The following is a 20,016-nucleotide window of genomic DNA, read 5'->3' as shown; positions in this document are numbered from 1 at the left end:
GCTAGCTGCGATTGCGTGAACTTGAACATTTGTCTGAAATCAGGGCTAAAATATTGCCACATTAGCCTAATGAAATGGTCACCTCATTGAGATAAAGAGTACATTTACCTTGTCAAAAAAACAACAACAACAGCTTGGCATTGCATAGATCCGCAATGTGATTGGTCAATAATCCAACACATTTGGGGTATGTTGTAAGATTTTCAGCTTTTAACACATTCATTGCAGGAATTGACACACAATGTGTCAGAGCAATCATTACACACACACATATGTACATGGCATTGATGCAATTGCTTGAAACCCAGTTGAAGTCATTTTGATAGGTAGTTCCAAAAAAAAATGTACTTGGGGCAAGATTTAAAAAAATTGTTGCATTTATAGGAAATATAAGTTTGTATTTGTTATTCATTAGGTTTAACCAAAGGGGGGAAATTAACATTTTACTGAAGTGGGCTAAATCAGGATCACACTTTGAAACAAAAGTATACAGGTGTACCTGTACCTCACACACATGGTTCTGGGCTTAAAGAAAGAAGACACCTGTACCATGTCAGATATAGAGTTGAAATGTATTACATTTAGAGATTCAATCCTAATATTACACTTTATATACATCACAGAGGACTGAAATATAACAAAACTGTTTGACATAGAAACACCAGATTTGAATGCACATATAAAAAAAAAAAATCATGTTTATTCATTATGAAATGATTAATAGCATTTCACCCATGAGGGCGTTTTGAGGGCGTTTTGGTCATTTGACTGCAGGAAAGGGCTACGTTGAGTGTTGAAAGAAATAGGTAGCACCAACTGGAAATATAGGTTCCGTAATAATCAGGTGAAACAGGTAACACTGAATCCTGTGTTTGGTTTCAACAGGTATTCTCCCTTGAGAAAACATAACTCATTCACCTGTAACCAGCTGAAGTCACTGTTTTTGGTTGATCCAAAGACTCATTTTTTACAGTGTAGCACGAGGCTGGAGCCGACACACTCCGTTAATCACACAGACACTACTCCCTAACTAGACCGGGACACACACACACACACACACACACACACACACACACACACACACACACACACACACACACACACACACACACACACACACACACACACACACACACACACACACACACACACACACACTGACAGCAAGTAGATACAGAGTCCATTCTCAGGTTTATGTTAATGGACAGGTTTGAATTTAAATGTATCAATGATAAAACAGTACAGTGAGTCCCTCAGACATCTATTCTGGCTTGTTCACAAACAATCCCATCCACGTAGCAGAATGCATTAACTGTAAGTCTCTCTGGGTACAAGTGTCTGCTGAATTTGACTGACAGTTGTTTCAGACCTCTAGTGCATGTGTCTACCTAGACAAGGAGGAATGTACTGTTCTTCAACCAGTGGTTAATTGCTGTCAAAACGAGATTAGATTGTTGTAGACAGTGTAATTATTTAATATTACTCTGCAGCAAAGTAGTCATTGCATCATGATTTCACAACATCGTCTTTCATTGTGAGGTCATTTAGAGAATCAATTCAAAACCAGGAGAGATCTATATCACATTGTTCTGTTTAAATGTTCTTTTTTAGGTGGCCTCTTGCACAAGTGTGTGCGTGTGTGTGTGTACATGTGTGTGAGTGTGCTTGTGCATGTGAGTGTGCATATGCGCGTGTGTGAGTGTGAGTGTGCGTGTGTGAGTGTGAGTGTGAGTGTGCGTGTGCGTGTGCGTGTGTGTGTGTGTCTGTGTGTGTGTGTGTGTGTGTGTACATGTGAACATGTGTACATGTGTGTGTGTGTGAGTGTGTGTGAGTGTGCTTGTGCATGTGCATGTGTGTGTGCATGTGTGTGTGCGTGTGCGTGTGTGCATGTGCATGTCTTTATGCATGTGTGTATGAGTGTGTGTGCATGTGTGTGAGTGTGTGAAAGGAAGGAAAAGGAAGGGTTCAGGTGGTAGAGAGAGAGAGGAAGGAGGAGAGACAGGGAGAGGAAAGGAGAGGTTCAAGTGGTAGAGAGAGAGAGGGAGGGGGAGAGACAGAGAGGAAAGGAGGACAGGAAAGGAGGGGTTCAGGTGGTAGCGAGAGAGAGGGAGGAGGGAGAGACAAGAAGAGGAAAGGAGAGGTTCAGGTGGTAGAGAGAGAGAGGGAGGAGGAGAGACATGGAGAGGAAAGGAGAGGTTCAGGTGGTAGAGAGAGAGAGGGAGGGGGAGAGACGGAGAGGAAAGGAGGACAGGAAAGGAGGGGTTCAGGTGGTAGCGAGAGAGAGGGAGGAGGGAGAGACAAGAAGAGGAAAGGAGAGGTTCAGGTGGTAGAGAGAGAGAGGGAGGAGGAGAGACATGGAGAGGAAAGGAGGGGTTCAGGTGGTAGAGAGAGAGAGGGAGGGGGAGAGACGGAGAGGAAAGGAGGACAGGAAAGGAGGGGTTCAGGTGGTAGCGAGAGAGAGGGAGGAGGGAGAGACAAGAAGAGGAAAGGAGGGGTTTAGGTGGTAGAGGGAGAGAGAGGAGGGAGAAGGAGGGATGGGAAAGAGGGATGGGATTAGGGTGGTGGAGGGAGGGAGGGAGGGAGGGAGGGAGGGAGGGAGGGAGGGAGGGAGGGAGGGAGGGAGGGGAAAGAGAGGAGGGAAGAGTCAAAACAGACAGAGACAGAAAGAGAACTAGTGAAATCACAGAGATAGTGGAGAGAGTGAAAGAGGCAAGAGAGAAAAAGCGAGAGTCAGTAGAGAGCAAGCAGGAGAGAGAGGGAAAGAGAGAGAGAGAGCAGGAGAGAGACCAGGAGAGAGAGGGAACGAGAGAGAGAGAGAGAGCAGGAGAGAGAGGGAACGAGAGAGAGAGAGCAGGAGAGAGAGATAGGAGAGTTGTCTTTCCACCCACCTATAAGGAGGGAGACTTGGCTGGCTAGCACTCAAAAACAGGACCCACACTGTGAGACTGAGCTCAGAGAGACAATGGAGTGTGTTTGAGACAGAGTAGAGACTGAGCGGAACAGAGCTGAGACAGAGTGGAGACTGAGTGTGTGAGACTAAGCAGAGTCTGTGTGCACACTGAAAAGCCTGACTCACCGAGTGGAACTTGGGAGAAATACTGAGACTAACACACACACAAAGGGAGAGAGAGGAGTGCAGGAGGGAAATTAGTTTTCTTACCAGACACACAGAAAAAGAGAGAGAGAAGAAGAGATTCACCAAACATAAGACCAACACCTTGACAAACGGAGAGGGGAAAGAGGATAAGAGTGCTTCACTTCCTTACCTGGACAATCTGGATTTACTGAGAGGAAAACAATATTTAAGAAAAGGAGGAGAAGGAGAAGGTGGAGGAAGAAAAGTGAAGGAAAAGAGAAGGCAGTATGGACAATCTGTGCAGCCTCAGTGGACTGGATCCACTATGGGTGAGTGACCTACTGTACCAGAGAGAGAGAGAGACAGATAGAGGTAGAGAGAGAGATAATGAAGGAGAGGTAGAGAGAGATAATGAAGGAGAGGTAGAGAGAGAGAATGAAGGAGAGAGAGAGGTAGAGAGAGAGAATGAAGGAGAGAGAGCGAGAGAGAGCGATAAGACCATAAACAGAGGTGGAGAGATGACAGTAGGTTTAAGAGAGATGACAGTAGGTTTATCAGACAGGCCATGAACAGAGAGGTGGAGAGAGGACAGTAGGTCTATCAGACAGGCCAGGAACAGAGAGGTGAAGAGAGGACAGTAGGTTTATCAGACAGGCCATGAACAGAGAGGTGGAGAGAGGACAGTAGGTTTATCAGACAGACCATGAACAGAGAGGTGGAGAGAGGAGAGTAGGTTTATCAGACAGACCATGAACAGAGAGGTGGAGAGAGGACAGTAGGTTTATGAAAGAGGACAGTAGGTTAATGAGAGAGACAATGATCAGATAGGTGGAGAGAGGACAGTAGGTTTATCAGACAGACCATGAACAGAGAGGTGGAGAGAGGACAGTAGGTTTATGAGAGAGGACAGTAGGTTTATGAGACAGGCCATGAACAGAGAGGTGGAGAGAGGACAGTAGGTTTATCAGACAGGCCATGAACAGAGAGGTGGAGAGAGGACAGTAGGTTTATCAGACAGGCCATGATCAGAGAGGTGGAGAGAGGACAGTAGGTTTATCAGACAGGCCATGAACAGAGAGGTGGAGAGAGGACAGTAGGTTTATCAGACAGACCATGAACAGAGAGGTGGAGAGAGGACATGAGATGAGTGAAGGGAGACAGCTGTAAATGATAACAGCTGTGAATTGAGAAGTGTGTGTGTGTGTGTGTGTGTGTGTGTGTGTGTGTGTGTGTGTGTGTGTGTGTGTGTGTGTGTGTGTGGTGTGTGTGTGTGTGTGTGTTTATGCTGATTGATTGTGGGAAGTGATGTTTGTTTTTACCATTGACCTGCATTTCTCCTTGAGTCACACCTAGCTCATCTCATGATTCACTGACTCACGCTCTCTCTCTCTCTCTCTATCTATCTCTCTCTCTCTCTCTCTCTCTCTCTCTCTCTCTCTCTCTCTCAATTTCAATTCAATTCAATTCAAGGGGCTTTATTGGCATGGGAAACATGTTAACCTCTCTGGGACACACTGCCAACAGCCGCGTGACACACTGCCAACAGACACACAGCCAACAGACACACAGCCAACAGCCAGTGAAATAGCAGGGCGGCAAATTCAAAACAACAAAAATCTCATAATTCAAATTTCTCAAACATACAACTATTATATCCCATTTTAAAGACAATCTTCTTGTTAATCCAACCACATTGTCCGATTTCAAAAAGGCTTTACGGCGAAACGCATAACATTAGATTATGTTAGGACAGCGCCTAAACAAGAAAAACCACAAAGCCATTTTCCAAGCAAGGAGAGGCGTCACAAAAACCAGAAATACAGCTAAAATTAATCACTAACCTTTGATGATCTTCATCAGATGACACTCCCAGGACTCAATGTTACACAATACATGTAGGTTTTGTTCGATAAAGTTCATATTTATATCCATAAACCCCATTTTACATTGGCGCGTGATGTTCAGAAATGTTTTGCCTCCCAAAACTTCCAGTGACTGAGCACATCAATTCACAAAAATACTCATCATAAACGTTGATAAAATTTACGACAGTTATTGAAAGAATTATAGATACACTTCTCCTTAATGCAACCACTGTTTCAGATTTCAAAATAGCTTTACGGCGAAAGCATATTGTTCAATATTCTGAGTACAGAGCTCAGCCATCAAAGCAAGCTATACAGTTACCCACCAAGTTCTGGAGTCAACTAAACTCAGAAATAGTATTATAAATCTTCACTTACCTTTGCTGATCTTCGTCGGAATGCACTCCCAGGACTCTCACTTCCACAAGAAATTTTCGTTTTGTTCGATAAACTCCATATTTATGTCCAAATACCTCCGTTTTGTTCGCGCGTTCAGATCACTAATCCAAAGGCATAATGCGCGAGCGCAAAACCCGAAACGAAAGGTCAAATAGTTCCATTACCGTTCGTAGAAACATGTCAAACGATGTTTACAATCAATCCTTAGGGTCTTTTTAACATAAATCTTCGATAATATTTCAATCGGACAATAGCGTATTCATTACAGAGGAAAAAGAAGGAGCGGCACGCCTGCGTGGGCACGCCTGCGTGAGCGCGCAGTAAACAACTCACTGGTCCCAGGCTTGAGACAGCTCTTATTCTCTGCCCAGTAACAGTAGAAGCATGAAACAAGGTTGTAAAGACTGTTGACATCTAGTGGAAGCCTTAGGAAGTGCAAAATGACCCCACAGACACTGTAGTTTGGAAAGGAAATCAGTTGTCTTGTGTGGCTCAGTTGGTAGAGCATGGTGTTTGCAATGCCAGGGTTGTGGGTTTGATTCCCACGGGGGACCAGTACGGGAAAAAATGTATGAAATGTATGCATTCACTACTGTAAGCTGCTCTGGATAAGAGTGTCAGCTAAAATGTAAATGTTGAAAAAACTACAAACCACTTCCTGGTTGGATTTTTTCTCAGGTTTTTGCCTGCCATATGAGTTCTGTTATACTCACAGACATCATTCAAACAGTTTTATAAATGTCAGAGTGTTTTCTATCCAAATCTACTAATAATATGCATATCCTACCTTCTGGGACCGAGTAGCAGGCAGTTTAATTTGGGCATGTCATTCATCTGAATTTCCGAATATTGCCCCCGTCACTAAAAAGTTAACATCGCCAAAGCAAGTGAGGTAGACAATATACAAAAGTGAAATAAACAATAAAAATGAACAGTAAACATTACAATCACAGAAGTTCCAAAAGAATAAAGACATTTCAAATGTCATATTATGTATATATACAGTATTGTAACAATGTGCAAATGGTTAAAGTACAAAAGGGAAAATAAATACACATAAATATGGGTTGTACAGTGGGGGGAAAAAGTATTTGATCCCCTGCTGATTTTGTACGTTTGCCCACTTACAAAGAAATGATCAGTCTATAATTTTAATGGTAGGTTTATTTGAACAGTGAGAGACAGAAGAACAACAAAAATATCCAGAAAAACGCATGTCAAAAATGTTAGAAAATGATTTGCCTTTTAATGAGGGAAATAAGTAAACAAATACTTTTTCCCCCACTGTATTTACAATGGTGTTTGTTCTTCACTGATTGACCTCTTCTTGTGGCAATAGGTCGCAAATCTTGCTGCTGTGATGGCACACTGTGGTATTTCACCAAATAGATATGGGAGTTTATCAAAATTGCACTGTTCACATAGCCTGTCTTCTCTTGAGAGCCAAGTCTGCCTACAGCGGCCTTTCTCAATAGCAAGGCTATGCTCACTGAGTCTGTACATAGTCAAAGCTTTCTTTAAGTTCGGGTCAGTCACAGTGGTCAGGTATTCTGCCACTGTGTACTCTCTGTTTAGGGCCAAATAGCATTCTAGTTTACTCTGTTTTTTTGTTAATTCTTTCCAACGTGTCAAGTAATTATCTTTTAGTTTTCTCATGATTTGGTTGGGTCTAATTGTGTTGCTGTCCTGAGGCTCTGTGGGGTCTGTTTGTGTTTGTGAACAGAGCCCCAGGAACAGCTTGCTTAGGGGACTCTTCTCCAAGTTCATCTCTCTGTAGATGATGGCTTTGTTATGGAAGGTTTGAGAATCGCTTCCTTTTAGGTGGTTGTAAAATTTAATGGTTCTTTTCTGGATTTTGATAATTAGCGGGTATCGGCCTAATTATGCTCTGCATGCATTATTTGGTGTTCTACGTTGTACACAGAGGATATTTTTGCAGAATTCTGCATGCAGAGTCTCAATTTGGTGTTTGTCCCATTTTGTGAATTCTTGGTTGGTGAGCGGACCCCAGACCTCACAACCATAAAAGGCGATGAGTTCTACTACTGATTCATGTATTTTTAGCCAGATCCTAATTGGCATGTTGAATTTGATGTTCCTTTTGATGGCACAGAATGTCCTTCTTGCCAGGTAACTTCCACAGCTTTGTGGAAGTTACCTGTGGCGCTGATGTTTAAGCCAAGGTATGTATAGTTTTTGTGTGCTCTAGGAAAACGATGTCTAGATGGAATTTGCATTTGTGGTCCTGGTGACTGGACCTTTTTTGGTACACCATTATTTTGGTCTTACTGAGATTTACTGTCAGGGCCCAGGTCCCACACTCACAAAAGTTATAAAATAATATATACATTTCAAATGTTATTTTATTGGCTATGTACAGTGTTGTAACGAAGTGCAAGTAGTTGAAGTATGAAAGGAAAAGTAAATAAACCGATAAATATAGGTTGTATTTACAATGTTGTTTGAGCTCCACTGGAAGCCTTTTCTCATGGCAACGGGCCAAACATCTTGCTGCTGTGATGGCACACTGTGGTATTTAACAGATATGTGACTTTATTAATGTTTGATTTGTTTTCTAATTCTTTGTGGGTCTGTGTGATCTGTGGGAAATATATGTCTCTAATGTGCTCATACATTTGGCAGGAGGTTGGGACGTGTAACTCGGTTTCCACCTCATTTTGTGGTCAGTGGACACATAGCCTGTCATCTCTCGAGAGCCAGGTCTGCCTATGACGGCCTCTCTCAATAGCAAGGCTATGCTCACTGAGTCACTGAGTCTGTCACGTCCTGATCTGTTTCACCTGTCTTTGTGCTTGTCTTCACCCCCTCATCTCCAGGTGTCTCTCATCTTCCCCATTATGTATTATTGTGTATTTATACCTGTGTTCTCTGTTTGTCTGTTGCCAGTTCGTTTTGTTTCGTAGAACCTACCAGTATTTTGTTTCCCTGCCTGTTTCCTTGCTCCTGTTTTCTAGTTTCCCGGTTCTGACCGTTCTGCCTGACCTGACCCTGAGCCCGCCTGCTGTTCCGATGCCTCTGGATTATTGACCCTTGCCTGCCTTGACCTGTCATTTGCCTGCCCCTGTTTAAAGAATAAACTTTTGTTTCTTCAACACTGTCTGCAGCTGGGTCATACCTTAAAATGTGTTAGTCTCTCACTTAAATTCAATTCAAAGGGCTTTATTGGCATGGGAAACATATGTTTACAATGCCAAAGTAAGTGAAATAGATAATAAACAAAAGTCAAATCAACAATCAAAAATGAACAGTAAACATTACTCTCACAAGTTTCAAAGGAACAGACACATTTCAAATGTCATATTGTGGCTATGTACAGTGTTGTGACAATGTGCAAATAGTTCAAGTACAAAAGGGAAAATAAATAAACATAAATATGGGTTGTAATTACAATGTTGTTTGTTCTTCACTGGTTGCCCTTTTCTTGTGGCAACAGGTCACAAATCTTGCTGCTGTGATGGCACATTATGGGAGTTTACCAAAATTGGATTTGTTTTGGATTTCTTTCTTGGTCTGTGTAATCTGAGGGAAATATGTGTCTCTAATATGGTCATACATATGGAAGGAGGTTAGGAAGTACAGTTCAGTTTCCATCTCATTTTGTGGGCGGTGTGCACATAGCCTGTTTTCTCTTGAGAGCCAGGTCTGCCTACCGGAGCGGCCTCTCTCAATAGCAAGGCTATGCTCACTGAGTCTGTACATAGTCAAAGCTTTCCTTAAGTTTGGGCCAGTCACAGTGGTCAGGTATTCTACCACTGTGTACTCTCTGTTTTGGGCCAAATATCGTTCCAGTTTGCTTTGTTTTTCGGGCATTTCTTTCCAATGTGTCAAGTAATCTTTTTGTTTCTCATGATTTGGTTGGGTCTAATTGTGTTGCTGTTGCTGTCCTGGGGCTCTGTGGGGTGTGTTTGTGAACAGAGCCACAGGACCAGCTTGCTTAGGGGACTCTTCTCTAGGTTAATCTTTCTGTAAGTGATGGCTTTGTCATGGAAGGTTTGGGAATCGCTCCCTTTCAGGTGGTTTCAGAGGATGTTGTTGCAGAATTCTGTGTGCAGAGTCTCCATTTGGTGTTTGACACATTTAGTGAATTCTTGGTTGGTGAGCGGATCCCAGACCTTACAACCATAAAGGGCAATGGGTTCTATAACTGATTCAAGTATTTTTAGCCAGATCCTAATTGGGATGTTGAATGTTATGTTCCTTTCGATGGTGTAGAAGACCCTTCTTGCCTTGTCTCTTGTGGAAGTTACCTGTTGTGCTGATGTTTAGACTGAGTTAGGTATCGTTTTTTGTGTGCTCTAGGGCAACAGTGTCTAGATGGAATTTGTATTTGTGGTCCTGGCAACTTGACCTTTTTTGGAACACCATTTTTTTTGTCTTACTGAGATTTACTGTCAGTGCCCAGGTCTGACAGAATCTGTGCTGAAAATGTAGGTGCTGCTGTAGGCCCTCCTTGGTTAGGGACAGAAACACCAGATAATTTGCAAACAGCAGACATTTGACCTCAGATTCTAGTAGGGTGAGGCCGGGTGCTGCAGACTGTTCTAGTGCCCTCACCAATTCGTTGATATATATGTTGAAGAAGGTGGGGCTTAAGCTGCATCCCTGTCTCACCCCACGGCCCCGTGGATGGAAATACGTGGTCTGTCGTACGGTAATTTGGTAAAAGCCAATTTGACATTTGCTCAGTACATTGTTTTCACTGAGGAAATGTACAAGTCGTTAATGATAATGCAGAGTATTTTCCCAAGGTTGCTGTTGACGCAAATCCCACAGTAGTTATTGGGTCAAATTTGTCTCCACTTTTGTGGGTTAGGGTGATCAGTCCTTGGTTCCAAATTTTGGGGAAGATGTCAGAGCTGAGGTTGATGTTAAAGTATAGCCAATTGGAATTTGTGAAATGTTATCATTTCAATGAGGATACCATCAACACTACAGGTCATTTTGGGTTGGAGGGTTTGTATTTCGTCCTGTAGTTTCCCATGCCAATAAAGCCCATTCAATTGAATTGAATTGAGAGACAGTGACTCACTGAGCATAGCCTTGCTATTGAGAGAGGCCGCCATAGGCAGACCTGGCTCTTGAGAGATGACAGGCTATGTGTCCACTGCCCACAAAAGGAGGTGGAAACCGAGTTACAGTTCCCAACCTCCTGCCAAATGTATGACCACATTAGAGACAGATATTTCCCACAGATCACACAGACTCCCAAAGAATTTGAAAACAAATCAAACATTAATAGGCTAGAATATCTAACCCAGATATTTTTGTTTGTTGCAGACGTAGGGCATTGAATGACTGAATGACTGACTTAACAAGAAGAAAACCTGCTGATGCACAACCACATTTGGAAATTGTACCTTGCAATATTCTGCTTTTCCAACTCTCAACATTAAGTTGAGACCCTGACTGGGGGAGGGGGGGGTGGGGATTGAGAATTGAGCTGCGGGCCTACAAAAGAGGGGGGCCTCGGGCCATATGAGCCGCTAGTTGCTTATCCATGATCTATTTCATACATTTACAGAAAATCGATTTATCACATTGTCAATGATTATTTTGATGATCCAGTACTGTATGAATTTAACATTATCCCCAGTAACGCTCACCTCTTGGCCTAGCAGACTGCCAGAGAAACACTGGTTGCATCCCAAATGGCACCTATTCCTATATAGTGCACTACTTTTGACCACTGCCCATAGGACTCTGATCTAAAATAGTGTACTAAATAGGGACATGTTTTCCATTTGGGACACCACCAGTGAGTCAGACTTCAGAGAATCCTAGGGATTAAGACACAGTGAGTGGATAACTAGTGGATGCTTGTGAGGCAGAAGATGTCTATTAAAACTGAAAGCGCATGGAAGAAGTTGGGGGGGTCGCTGAAACCTTACAAATTGCCCAATAGATATGTAGAAGTAAATTCCCGATTGAGCCGACATATGCAGCGTTTACCGTGAATGCAGTCTCCACTAACGCGACAACATTGCCTTTAAATTTCAATCACTCTGTAACGCTGAACTTCCTCGAATCGTATTGAATAGAGCCTGGGTGTCAGTGTGTTGCTGTCCTCAGGTAGAGTAGGTGTTGTTGCTAAGGTAAAGGCTAACGAGGATCCACATAAACACATTATACACATGCTTAATCAGTGTCCGGGAAACTGGCCCAGAAAGTAAGGAGAAGCAGGCTGGTTAATAATGTCACAGTAGAACAGTCAGCATGGTCTACTGAGGGTCTATAACACCACAGTAGAACAGTCAGCATGGTCTACTGAGGGTCTATAACACCACAGTAGAACAGTCAGCATGGTCTACTGAGGGTCTATAACACCACAGTAGAACAGTCAGCATGGTCTACTGAGGGTCTATAACACCACAGTAGAACAGTCAGCATGGTCTACTGAGGGTCTATAACACCACAGTAGAACAGTCAGCATGGTCTACTGAGGGTCTAAAACACCACAGTAGAACAATCAGCATGGTCTTCTCAGGGTCTATATTTGCTAGAAGCAGCAGGATGGTGATGACATCCCCTTGATTATGTCCTGTACAGTGAGTCAGTCATGGGCATTCAGCACCTCTGCTCCAGAATGCTGCTAACGGTACGCTGGCCTATACACACCTAGCTGAATACTCACCAAACTGCCAATAGTTGCCTATAGACTCATCTGCCCAATGAATGTTGTCAGCTTTCCCATAGTAATTTACTCTTCATTCAGCTTTCCCATAGTAATTTACTCTCCATTCAGTTTTCACATAGCAATAATATAATCTATTTCTATCTCAATTTTCAATTCAAGGGGCTTTATTGGCATGGGAAACATATGTTAACATTACCAAAGCACGTGAAATAGATAATAAACAAATGTTAAATAAACAATAAAAAAATGAACCGTCAACATTACACTCCCAAAAGTTCCAAAAGAATAAAGACATTTCAGAATCTCTTTCACTCCCCCCTCTCTCTCTCTCTCTCTCTCTCTCTCTCTCTCTCTCTCTCTCTCTCTCTCTCTCTCTCTCTCTCTACCTCTTCTCTCTCTATCTCTGTCTCTCTTTATCTCTCTGTCAGTCTCTCTTTTCTCTGTGTGTGTTTCTGTCTTCGTATAGAAGTGCTGTTGTCTTGTATAATATTAGAATCTTATTGAAGACAGACAGTCAAGAACTCTTGTCTTGTATAATGTTGTTAGGTTCTTGAATACAGAGACAGTCAAGAGGTGTAGTCTTGTTGAATCACGCTAAACACACCGTGATTCAACACGCTAAACACACCGTGATTCAACACGCTAAACACACCGTGATTCAACACGCTTAACACACCGTGATTCAACACGCTAAACACACCGTGATTCAACACGCTAAACACACCGTGATTCAACACGCTAAACACACCGTGATTCAACACGCTTAACACACCGTGATTCAACACGCTAAACACACCGTGATTCAACACGCTAAACACACCGTGATTCAACACGCTAAACACACCGTGATTCAACACGCTAAACACACCGTGATTCAACACGCTAAACACACCGTGATTCAACACGCTTAACACACCGTGATTCAACACGCTTAACACACCGTGATTCAACACGCTTAACACACCGTGATTCAACACGCTTAACACACCGTGATTCAACACGCTTAACACACCGTGATTCAACACGCTTAACACACCGTGATTCAACACGCTTAACACACCGTGATTCAACACGCTTAACACACCGTGATTCAACACACTAAACACACCGTGATTCAACACGCTTAACACACCGTGATTCAACACGCTAAACACACCGTGATTCAACACGCTAAACACACCGTGATTCAACACGCTAAACACACCGTGATTCAACACGCTAAACACACCGTGATTCAACACGCTAAACACAAGACCTAGATTTAGGACATGAACGGTGGTTCACAAACAATGCTTGAGTCCCAAATGGCACCCTATTCCCTCTATAGTGCACAACTTTATACCAGGACCCAATGGCACCCTATTCCCTATGTAGTGCACTACTTTAGACCAGAGCCCTATTCCCTCTATAGTGCACTACTTTAGATCAGGGCCCAATGACACCCTGTTCCCTATGTAGTGCACTACTCTTAACCAAGGCCTATAGGGAATAGGGTGCCAACTAGGATGCAAACATTGTTTTCCTGCACTATCATTGAGGGTTGAGAGGTGAGGAAAGCAAACAGTGGGTCCCAAAATTGTTTACCCAATTTAAAGCTTTGAAGAGTTGTCTTGTGTCTTGTGAGCCACAAAGTAAGCACAACCATGGGGTCTGGTGTGTGGTCTTGAGGGGCCAAGGTTGTGGGTTCACTCCCAGCAGGGATCACATACCCAGACATATAACTAAGTTTATATGTGTCTACACAGGATGTCACAAACCAGGAAGGATTTAGCATTGGATGGGTGCTCATCTACCACTTTGGGGAACATTGGTTGTTGTCACCATGATTAAAAAGGTAGACCAAGAGAAGGTCTATGGGCTACAGAGGAAACTGTAGTGAAGTTCAACCCTGAGCTGGAGGTTTGGGCTTGAAGACATCTTGACATCATTATCACTACTATATTTACTGGTTGGGTTTGGAGTTACTGCTGGTATACAGTCTGGGCTCTGGAGAAGGAGAGAGAGAGAGAGATAGCAGGGGGAGGGAGAGAGTGAGAGGAAGATAGACACAGACCCTACCTACCTCTCTCTCTATCCATCTCTATCCTTACATCTCTCTCTCTCCATCTATATCCCTACCTCTCTCTCTCCTTCCATCTATATTCCTACCTCTCCCTCCATCTATATCCCTACCTCTCTCCATCTCCATCTCTCCCTCTCTATTATATTACATATGACATAAAATGTATTTAAATCAAATGTATTCATTTATATAGCCCTTCTTACATCAGCTGATATATCAAGGTGTTTTACAGAAACCCAGCCTAAAACCCCAAACGGCAAGCAATGCAGGTGTACAAGCACGGTGGCTAGGAAAAACTCCCTAGAAAGGCCAAAACCTAGGAAGAAACCTAGAGAGGAACCAGGCTATGACGGGTGGCCAGTCCTCTTCCGGGTGTGCCGGGTGGAGATTATAACAGAACATGGCCAAGATGTTCAAATGTTCATAAATGACCAGCATGGTCAAATAATAGTAATCATAGTGAACAGGTCAGGGTTCCATAGCCGCAGGCAGAACAGTTGAAACTGGAGCAGCAGCACGGCCAGGTGGACTGGGGACAACAAGGAGTCATCATGCCAGGTAGTCCTGAGGCATGGTCCTAGGGCTCAGGTCCTCCAAGAGAGAGAAAGAAAGAGAAAATTAGAGAGAGCATACTTAAATTAACACAAGACACCAGATAAGACAGGAGAAATACTCCAGATATAGACTGACCATAGCCCCCCGACACATAAACTACTGCAGCATAAATACTGGAGGCTGAGACAGGAGGAGTCAGGAGACACTGTGGCCCCATCTGATGATACCCCCGGACAGGGCCAAACAGGCAGGATATAACCCCACCCACTTTGCCAAAGCACAGCCCCCACACCACTAGAGGGATATCTTCAAACACCAACTTACCATCCTGAGACAAGGCCGAGTATAGCCCACAAAGATCTCCGCCACGGCTCAACCCAAGGGGGGGCGCCAACCCAGACAGGAAGACCATGTCAGTGACTCAACCCACTCAAGTGATGCACCCCTCCCACAGACGGCATGGAAGAGCCCCTGTAACAGGGTTAGAGGCAGAGAATCCCAGTGGAGAGAGGGGAACCGGCTAGGCAGAGACAGCAAGGGCGGTTCGTTGCTCCAGTGCCTTTCCATTCACCTTCACACTCCTGGGCCAGACTACACTCAATCATAGGACCCACTGAGGAGATGAGTCTTCAGTAAAGACTTAAAGGTTGAGACCGAGTCTGCATCTCTCACATGGGTAGACTGTATCCTAGGGCGACAGGTAGCTTAGCGGTTAGAGAGTTGGGCCAATAACTGAAAGGCTAATTGTTCAAATACCTGGGCTGACAAGGTGACAGGCTGGTAATGTGACCTTGAGAAAGACACATAACCCTATCTACTCCAGGGGCTGTACTACTATGACTGACCCTGTAAAACAACACATTACACTGCAACTATCATACTACTATGGCTGACCCTGTAAAACAACACATTTCACTGCACCTATCATACTACTATGACTGACCCTGTAAAACAACACATTACACTGCACCTATCATACTACTATGGCTGACCCTGTAAAACAACACATTACACTGCACCTATCATACTACTATGGCTGACCCTGTAAAAAACACATTACACTGCACCTATCATACTACTATGACTGACCCTGTAAAACAACACATTTCACTGCACCTATCATACTACTATGGCTGACCCTGTAAAACAACACATTACACTGCACCTATCTGGTGTATGTGACAATAAAACATCTGTTTTGTATTGACCCAGTGCTTCCATTTGTTTGTCACATTCTCTCTCTCTCAGGACTGGAACCTGACCTGGTACTCCCCCCACCCAGAGCTGACCCAATGCTTCCATTTGTCTGTTACATATCTAACACTCTCCTCTCCCTCCATCCATCCCTCTGTCACTCCCTCTCTCTCTCAGGACTGGAACCTGACCTGGTACACCCCCCACCCAGACCTGACCCAGTGTTTCCAGCATACGGTCCTGGTGTGGTTCCCCTGTATGTACCTGTGGTCCTGCGGTCCTCTCTACCTGGTCTACCTCTGGTTCACTGGCCAGGGAGGCATCTCTCTGACCAGCCTCTGCTGTGCCAAAACTGTGAGTGTCTGTGTCACACACACACACACACACACACACACACACACACACACACACACACACACACACACACACACACACACACACACACACACACACACACACACACCCCTTACAGAAAAAACACGTTTTCACATGTGTAGATTAATGTTATCACATGTTGCTTTACATGTTGTCTACTGACGAGAAAGTGTGTGTAAGAGGAGCCCATACCTTCTCCAGCTGTCATACAATGCAATTTCAAGTGAAAGACTGATCAGTTAGTTTCACTGGTCTTCAGTATAAGTAGGAAGTCCTTTCTCCTCTTGTATAGATTCAGAAGGAAACCAAAATAATACAAATGAATTACTAACAACTGACATGACATATTACATCTATATCCTGCTATCATCTAACATATTACATCTATATCCTGCTACCATCTGACATATTACATCTATATCCTGCTACCATCTGACATATTACATCTATATCCTGCTACCATCTGACATATTACATCTATATCCTGCTACCATCTGACATATTACATCTATATCCTGCTACCATCTGACATATTACATCTATATCCTGCTACCATCTAACAGAACATATTACATCTAAATCCTGCTATCATCTGACATATTACATCTATATTCTGCTACCATCTGACATATTACATCTATATCCTGCTACCATCTGACATATTACATCTATATCCTGCTACCATCTGACATATTACATCTATATCCTGCTACCATCTGACATATTACATCTATATCCTGCTACCATCTGACATATTACATCTATATTCTGCTACCATCTGACATATTACATCTATATCCTGCTACCATCTGACATATTACATCTATATCCTGCTACCATCTGACATATTACATCTATATCCTGCTACCATCTGACATATTACATCTATATCCTGCTACCATCTGACATATTACATCTATATTCTGCTACCATCTGACATATTACATCTAAATCCTGCTACCATCTAACAGAACATATTACATCTATATCCTGCTACCATCTGACATATTACATCTATATTCTGCTACCATCTGACATATTACATCTATATCCTGCTACCATCTGACATATTACATCTATATTCTGCTACCATCTGACATATTACATCTATATCCTGCTACCATCTGACATATTACATCTAAATCCTGCTACCATCTGTCATATTACATCTAAATCCTGCTACCATCTGACATATTACATCTATATCCTGCTACCATCTAACAGAACATTACGTCTACATACTGATCAGGATATTTATTGTGCATGTGTTTATAATCCCCTCCCCCTCATTGGTTGTGTTTAAACTAACTCCTGTCCCCTCTCTGTAGGTGCTGGGTCTGTGTTTGGTATCCTTTGGCTTCCTAGAGGTGTTCTACGTGCTGGTGGAGAGGAGTGCAGAGATACATCAACACATGGTCTTCCTGCTTAGCCCTGTTATACGCAGCCTTACTATGGTAAAGAGAGGGAGGGAGGGAGGGAGGGAGGGAGGGAGGGAGGGAGGGAGGGAGAGAGAGAGAGGGAGGAGTGCAGAGATACACCAACACATGGTATTTCATGAGAGAGAGTGGAGAGAGAGAGAGAGAGAGATAAAGATACGTATGTAGAGAGACAGAGAAAGAAGCAGGGAGATAGAGAGAGATAAAGGTAGTCAGGGAGAGAGAAGAAGAGAGAGAGAGATAAAGGTAGTCAGAGTGAGAGAAGAAGAGAGAGAGAGATAAAGGTAGTCAGAGTGAGAGAAGGAGAGAGAGAGATAAAGGTAGTCAGGGAGAGAGAAGAAGAGAGAGAGATAAAGGTAGTCAGAGTGAGAGAAGAAGAGAGAGAGAGATAAAGGTAGTCAGAGTGAGAGAAGGAGAGAGAGAGATAAAGGTAGTCAGAGTGAGAGAAGAAGAGAGAGAGAGATAAAGGTAGTCAGGGAGAGAGAAGGAGAGAGAGAGATAAAGGTAGTCAGGGAGAGAGAAGAAGAGATAAAGTTAAAGGTAGTCAGGGAGAGAGAAGAAGAGATAAAGTTATGTAGAGAGAAAAGAAGAGATAAAGTTATGTAGAGAGAGAAGAAGAGAGAGAGATAAAGGTAGTTAAGGAGAGAGAAGAAGAGATAAAGTTATGTAGAGAGAAGAAGAGAGAGAGAGATAAAGGTAGTCAAGGAGAGAGAAGGAGAGAGAGAGATAAAGGTAGTCAGGGAGAGAGAAGAAGAGATAAAGTTATGTAGAGAGAAAAGAAGAGATAAAGTTATGTAGAGAGAGAAGAAGAGAGAGAGATAAAGGTAGTCAGGGAGAGAGAAGAAGAGATAAAGTTATGTAGAGAGAGAAGGAGAGAGATAGAGAGCTAGAAGGAGAGCTACCCCAGAATAACTTACCTACTGTACCCTGACACACGTACTAAACTAGGACCACCCTGACAAACTGAACCCTGAGCCAGAGCCAAGTGTGTCAGGGACACGGTCCCATCAGTTAGGGAAACAGACACAGACAGACAACACAAACTGTGAATTATCCATAGCCGTGGTTGGTGCTGCAGACACCACAGTCTAACACGTTACAGTTAAGGAACTTTATAAACACACAAACACACACACACGATACCAAACGGAGAGCTTTTTAAAACACAGGAACACCAGATACCTAACAGAGATATTGTATGAAAGGCTGTGAAGTAATAGTAGTTAATGATATTAGTGCTGTTCAGCCTCATTAAACCTCCTCCACCGTGATGCTCTTGTCTTGTCACCTGTGATCTTACCAGCACACGCGAGTGAACACATGAAGTAAAACCTAACCTAAAGAATATACATTCCACCAAGTCTTCCGTTTTTTTTTTGGGGGGGGGGGGTTTCACTTTATTTAAACAGGTAGGCTAGTTGAGAACAAGTTCTCATTTGCAACTGCGACCTGGCCAAGATAAAGCATAGCAATTCGACACATACAACAACACAGTTACACATGGAGTAAACAAAACATACAGTCAATAATACAGTAGAAAAAAGAAAACAAAAAGTCTATATACAGTGAGTGCAAATGATGTAAGATAAGGGAGTTAAGGCAATAAATAGGCCATGGTGGTGAAGTAATTATAATATAGCAATTAAACACTGGAGTGGTAGATGTGCAGAAGATGAATGTGCAAGTAGAGATACTGGGGTGCAAAGGAGCAAGATAAATAAATAAATACAGTATGGGGATGAGGTAGATAGATGGGCTGTTTACAGATGGGCTATGTACAGGTGCAGTGATCTGTGAGCTGCTCTGACAGCTGGTGCTTAAAGCTAGTGAGGGAGATATGAGTCTCCAGCTTCAGAGATTTTTGCAGTTCGTTCCAGTCATTGGCAGCAGAGAACTGGAAGGAAAGGCGATCAAAGGAGGAATTGGCTTTGGGGGTGACCAGTGAGATATACCTGCTGGAGCGCGTGCTACGAGTGGGTGCTGCTATGGTGACCAGTGAGCTGAGATAAGGTGGGGCTTTACCTAGCAGAGACTTGTAGATAACCTGTAGCCAGTGGGTTTGGCGATGAGTTAGAAGCGAGGGCCAACCAACAAGAGCATACAGGTTGCAGTGGTGGGTAGTGTATGGGGCTTTGGTGACAAAACGGATGGCACTGTGATAGACTGCATCCAATTTGTTGAGTAGAGTGTTGGAGGCTATTTTATAGATGACATCGCCGAAGTTGAGGATCGGTAGGATGGTCAGTTTTACGAGGGTATGTTTGGTAGCATGAGTGAAGAATGCTTTGTTGCGAAATAGGAAGCCGATTCTAGATTTAACTTTGGATTGGAGATGCTTAATGTGAGTCTGGAAGGAGAGTTTACAGTCTAACCAGACACCCAGGTATTTGTAGTTGTCC

At 43.2% G+C, this 20,016-nt stretch overlaps 1 protein-coding gene across 1 annotated transcript in view; it reads left to right on the top strand.

The window, feature by feature from the left end:
• Positions 1-2,631: 2,631 nt before the first annotated feature.
• Positions 2,632-20,016, top strand: part of LOC106601939 (multidrug resistance-associated protein 1) — a 67,895-nt gene continuing 50,510 nt past the window's right edge. The window contains exons 1-3 of the mRNA XM_045715883.2: positions 2,632-3,405; positions 15,984-16,160; positions 17,510-17,635. Of these exons, the coding sequence (XP_045571839.1) occupies positions 3,364-3,405; positions 15,984-16,160; positions 17,510-17,635 (345 nt within the window). The 5' untranslated portion in view covers positions 2,632-3,363. The remainder of the gene's footprint in view (positions 3,406-15,983; positions 16,161-17,509; positions 17,636-20,016) is intronic.

This window comes from Salmo salar, chromosome 03, assembly GCF_965601325.2.
Source record: "Salmo salar chromosome 03, fSalSal1, whole genome shotgun sequence".
NCBI lineage: Eukaryota > Metazoa > Chordata > Actinopteri > Salmoniformes > Salmonidae > Salmo > Salmo salar.
This window is presented reverse-complemented; position numbering and strand designations above follow the sequence as displayed.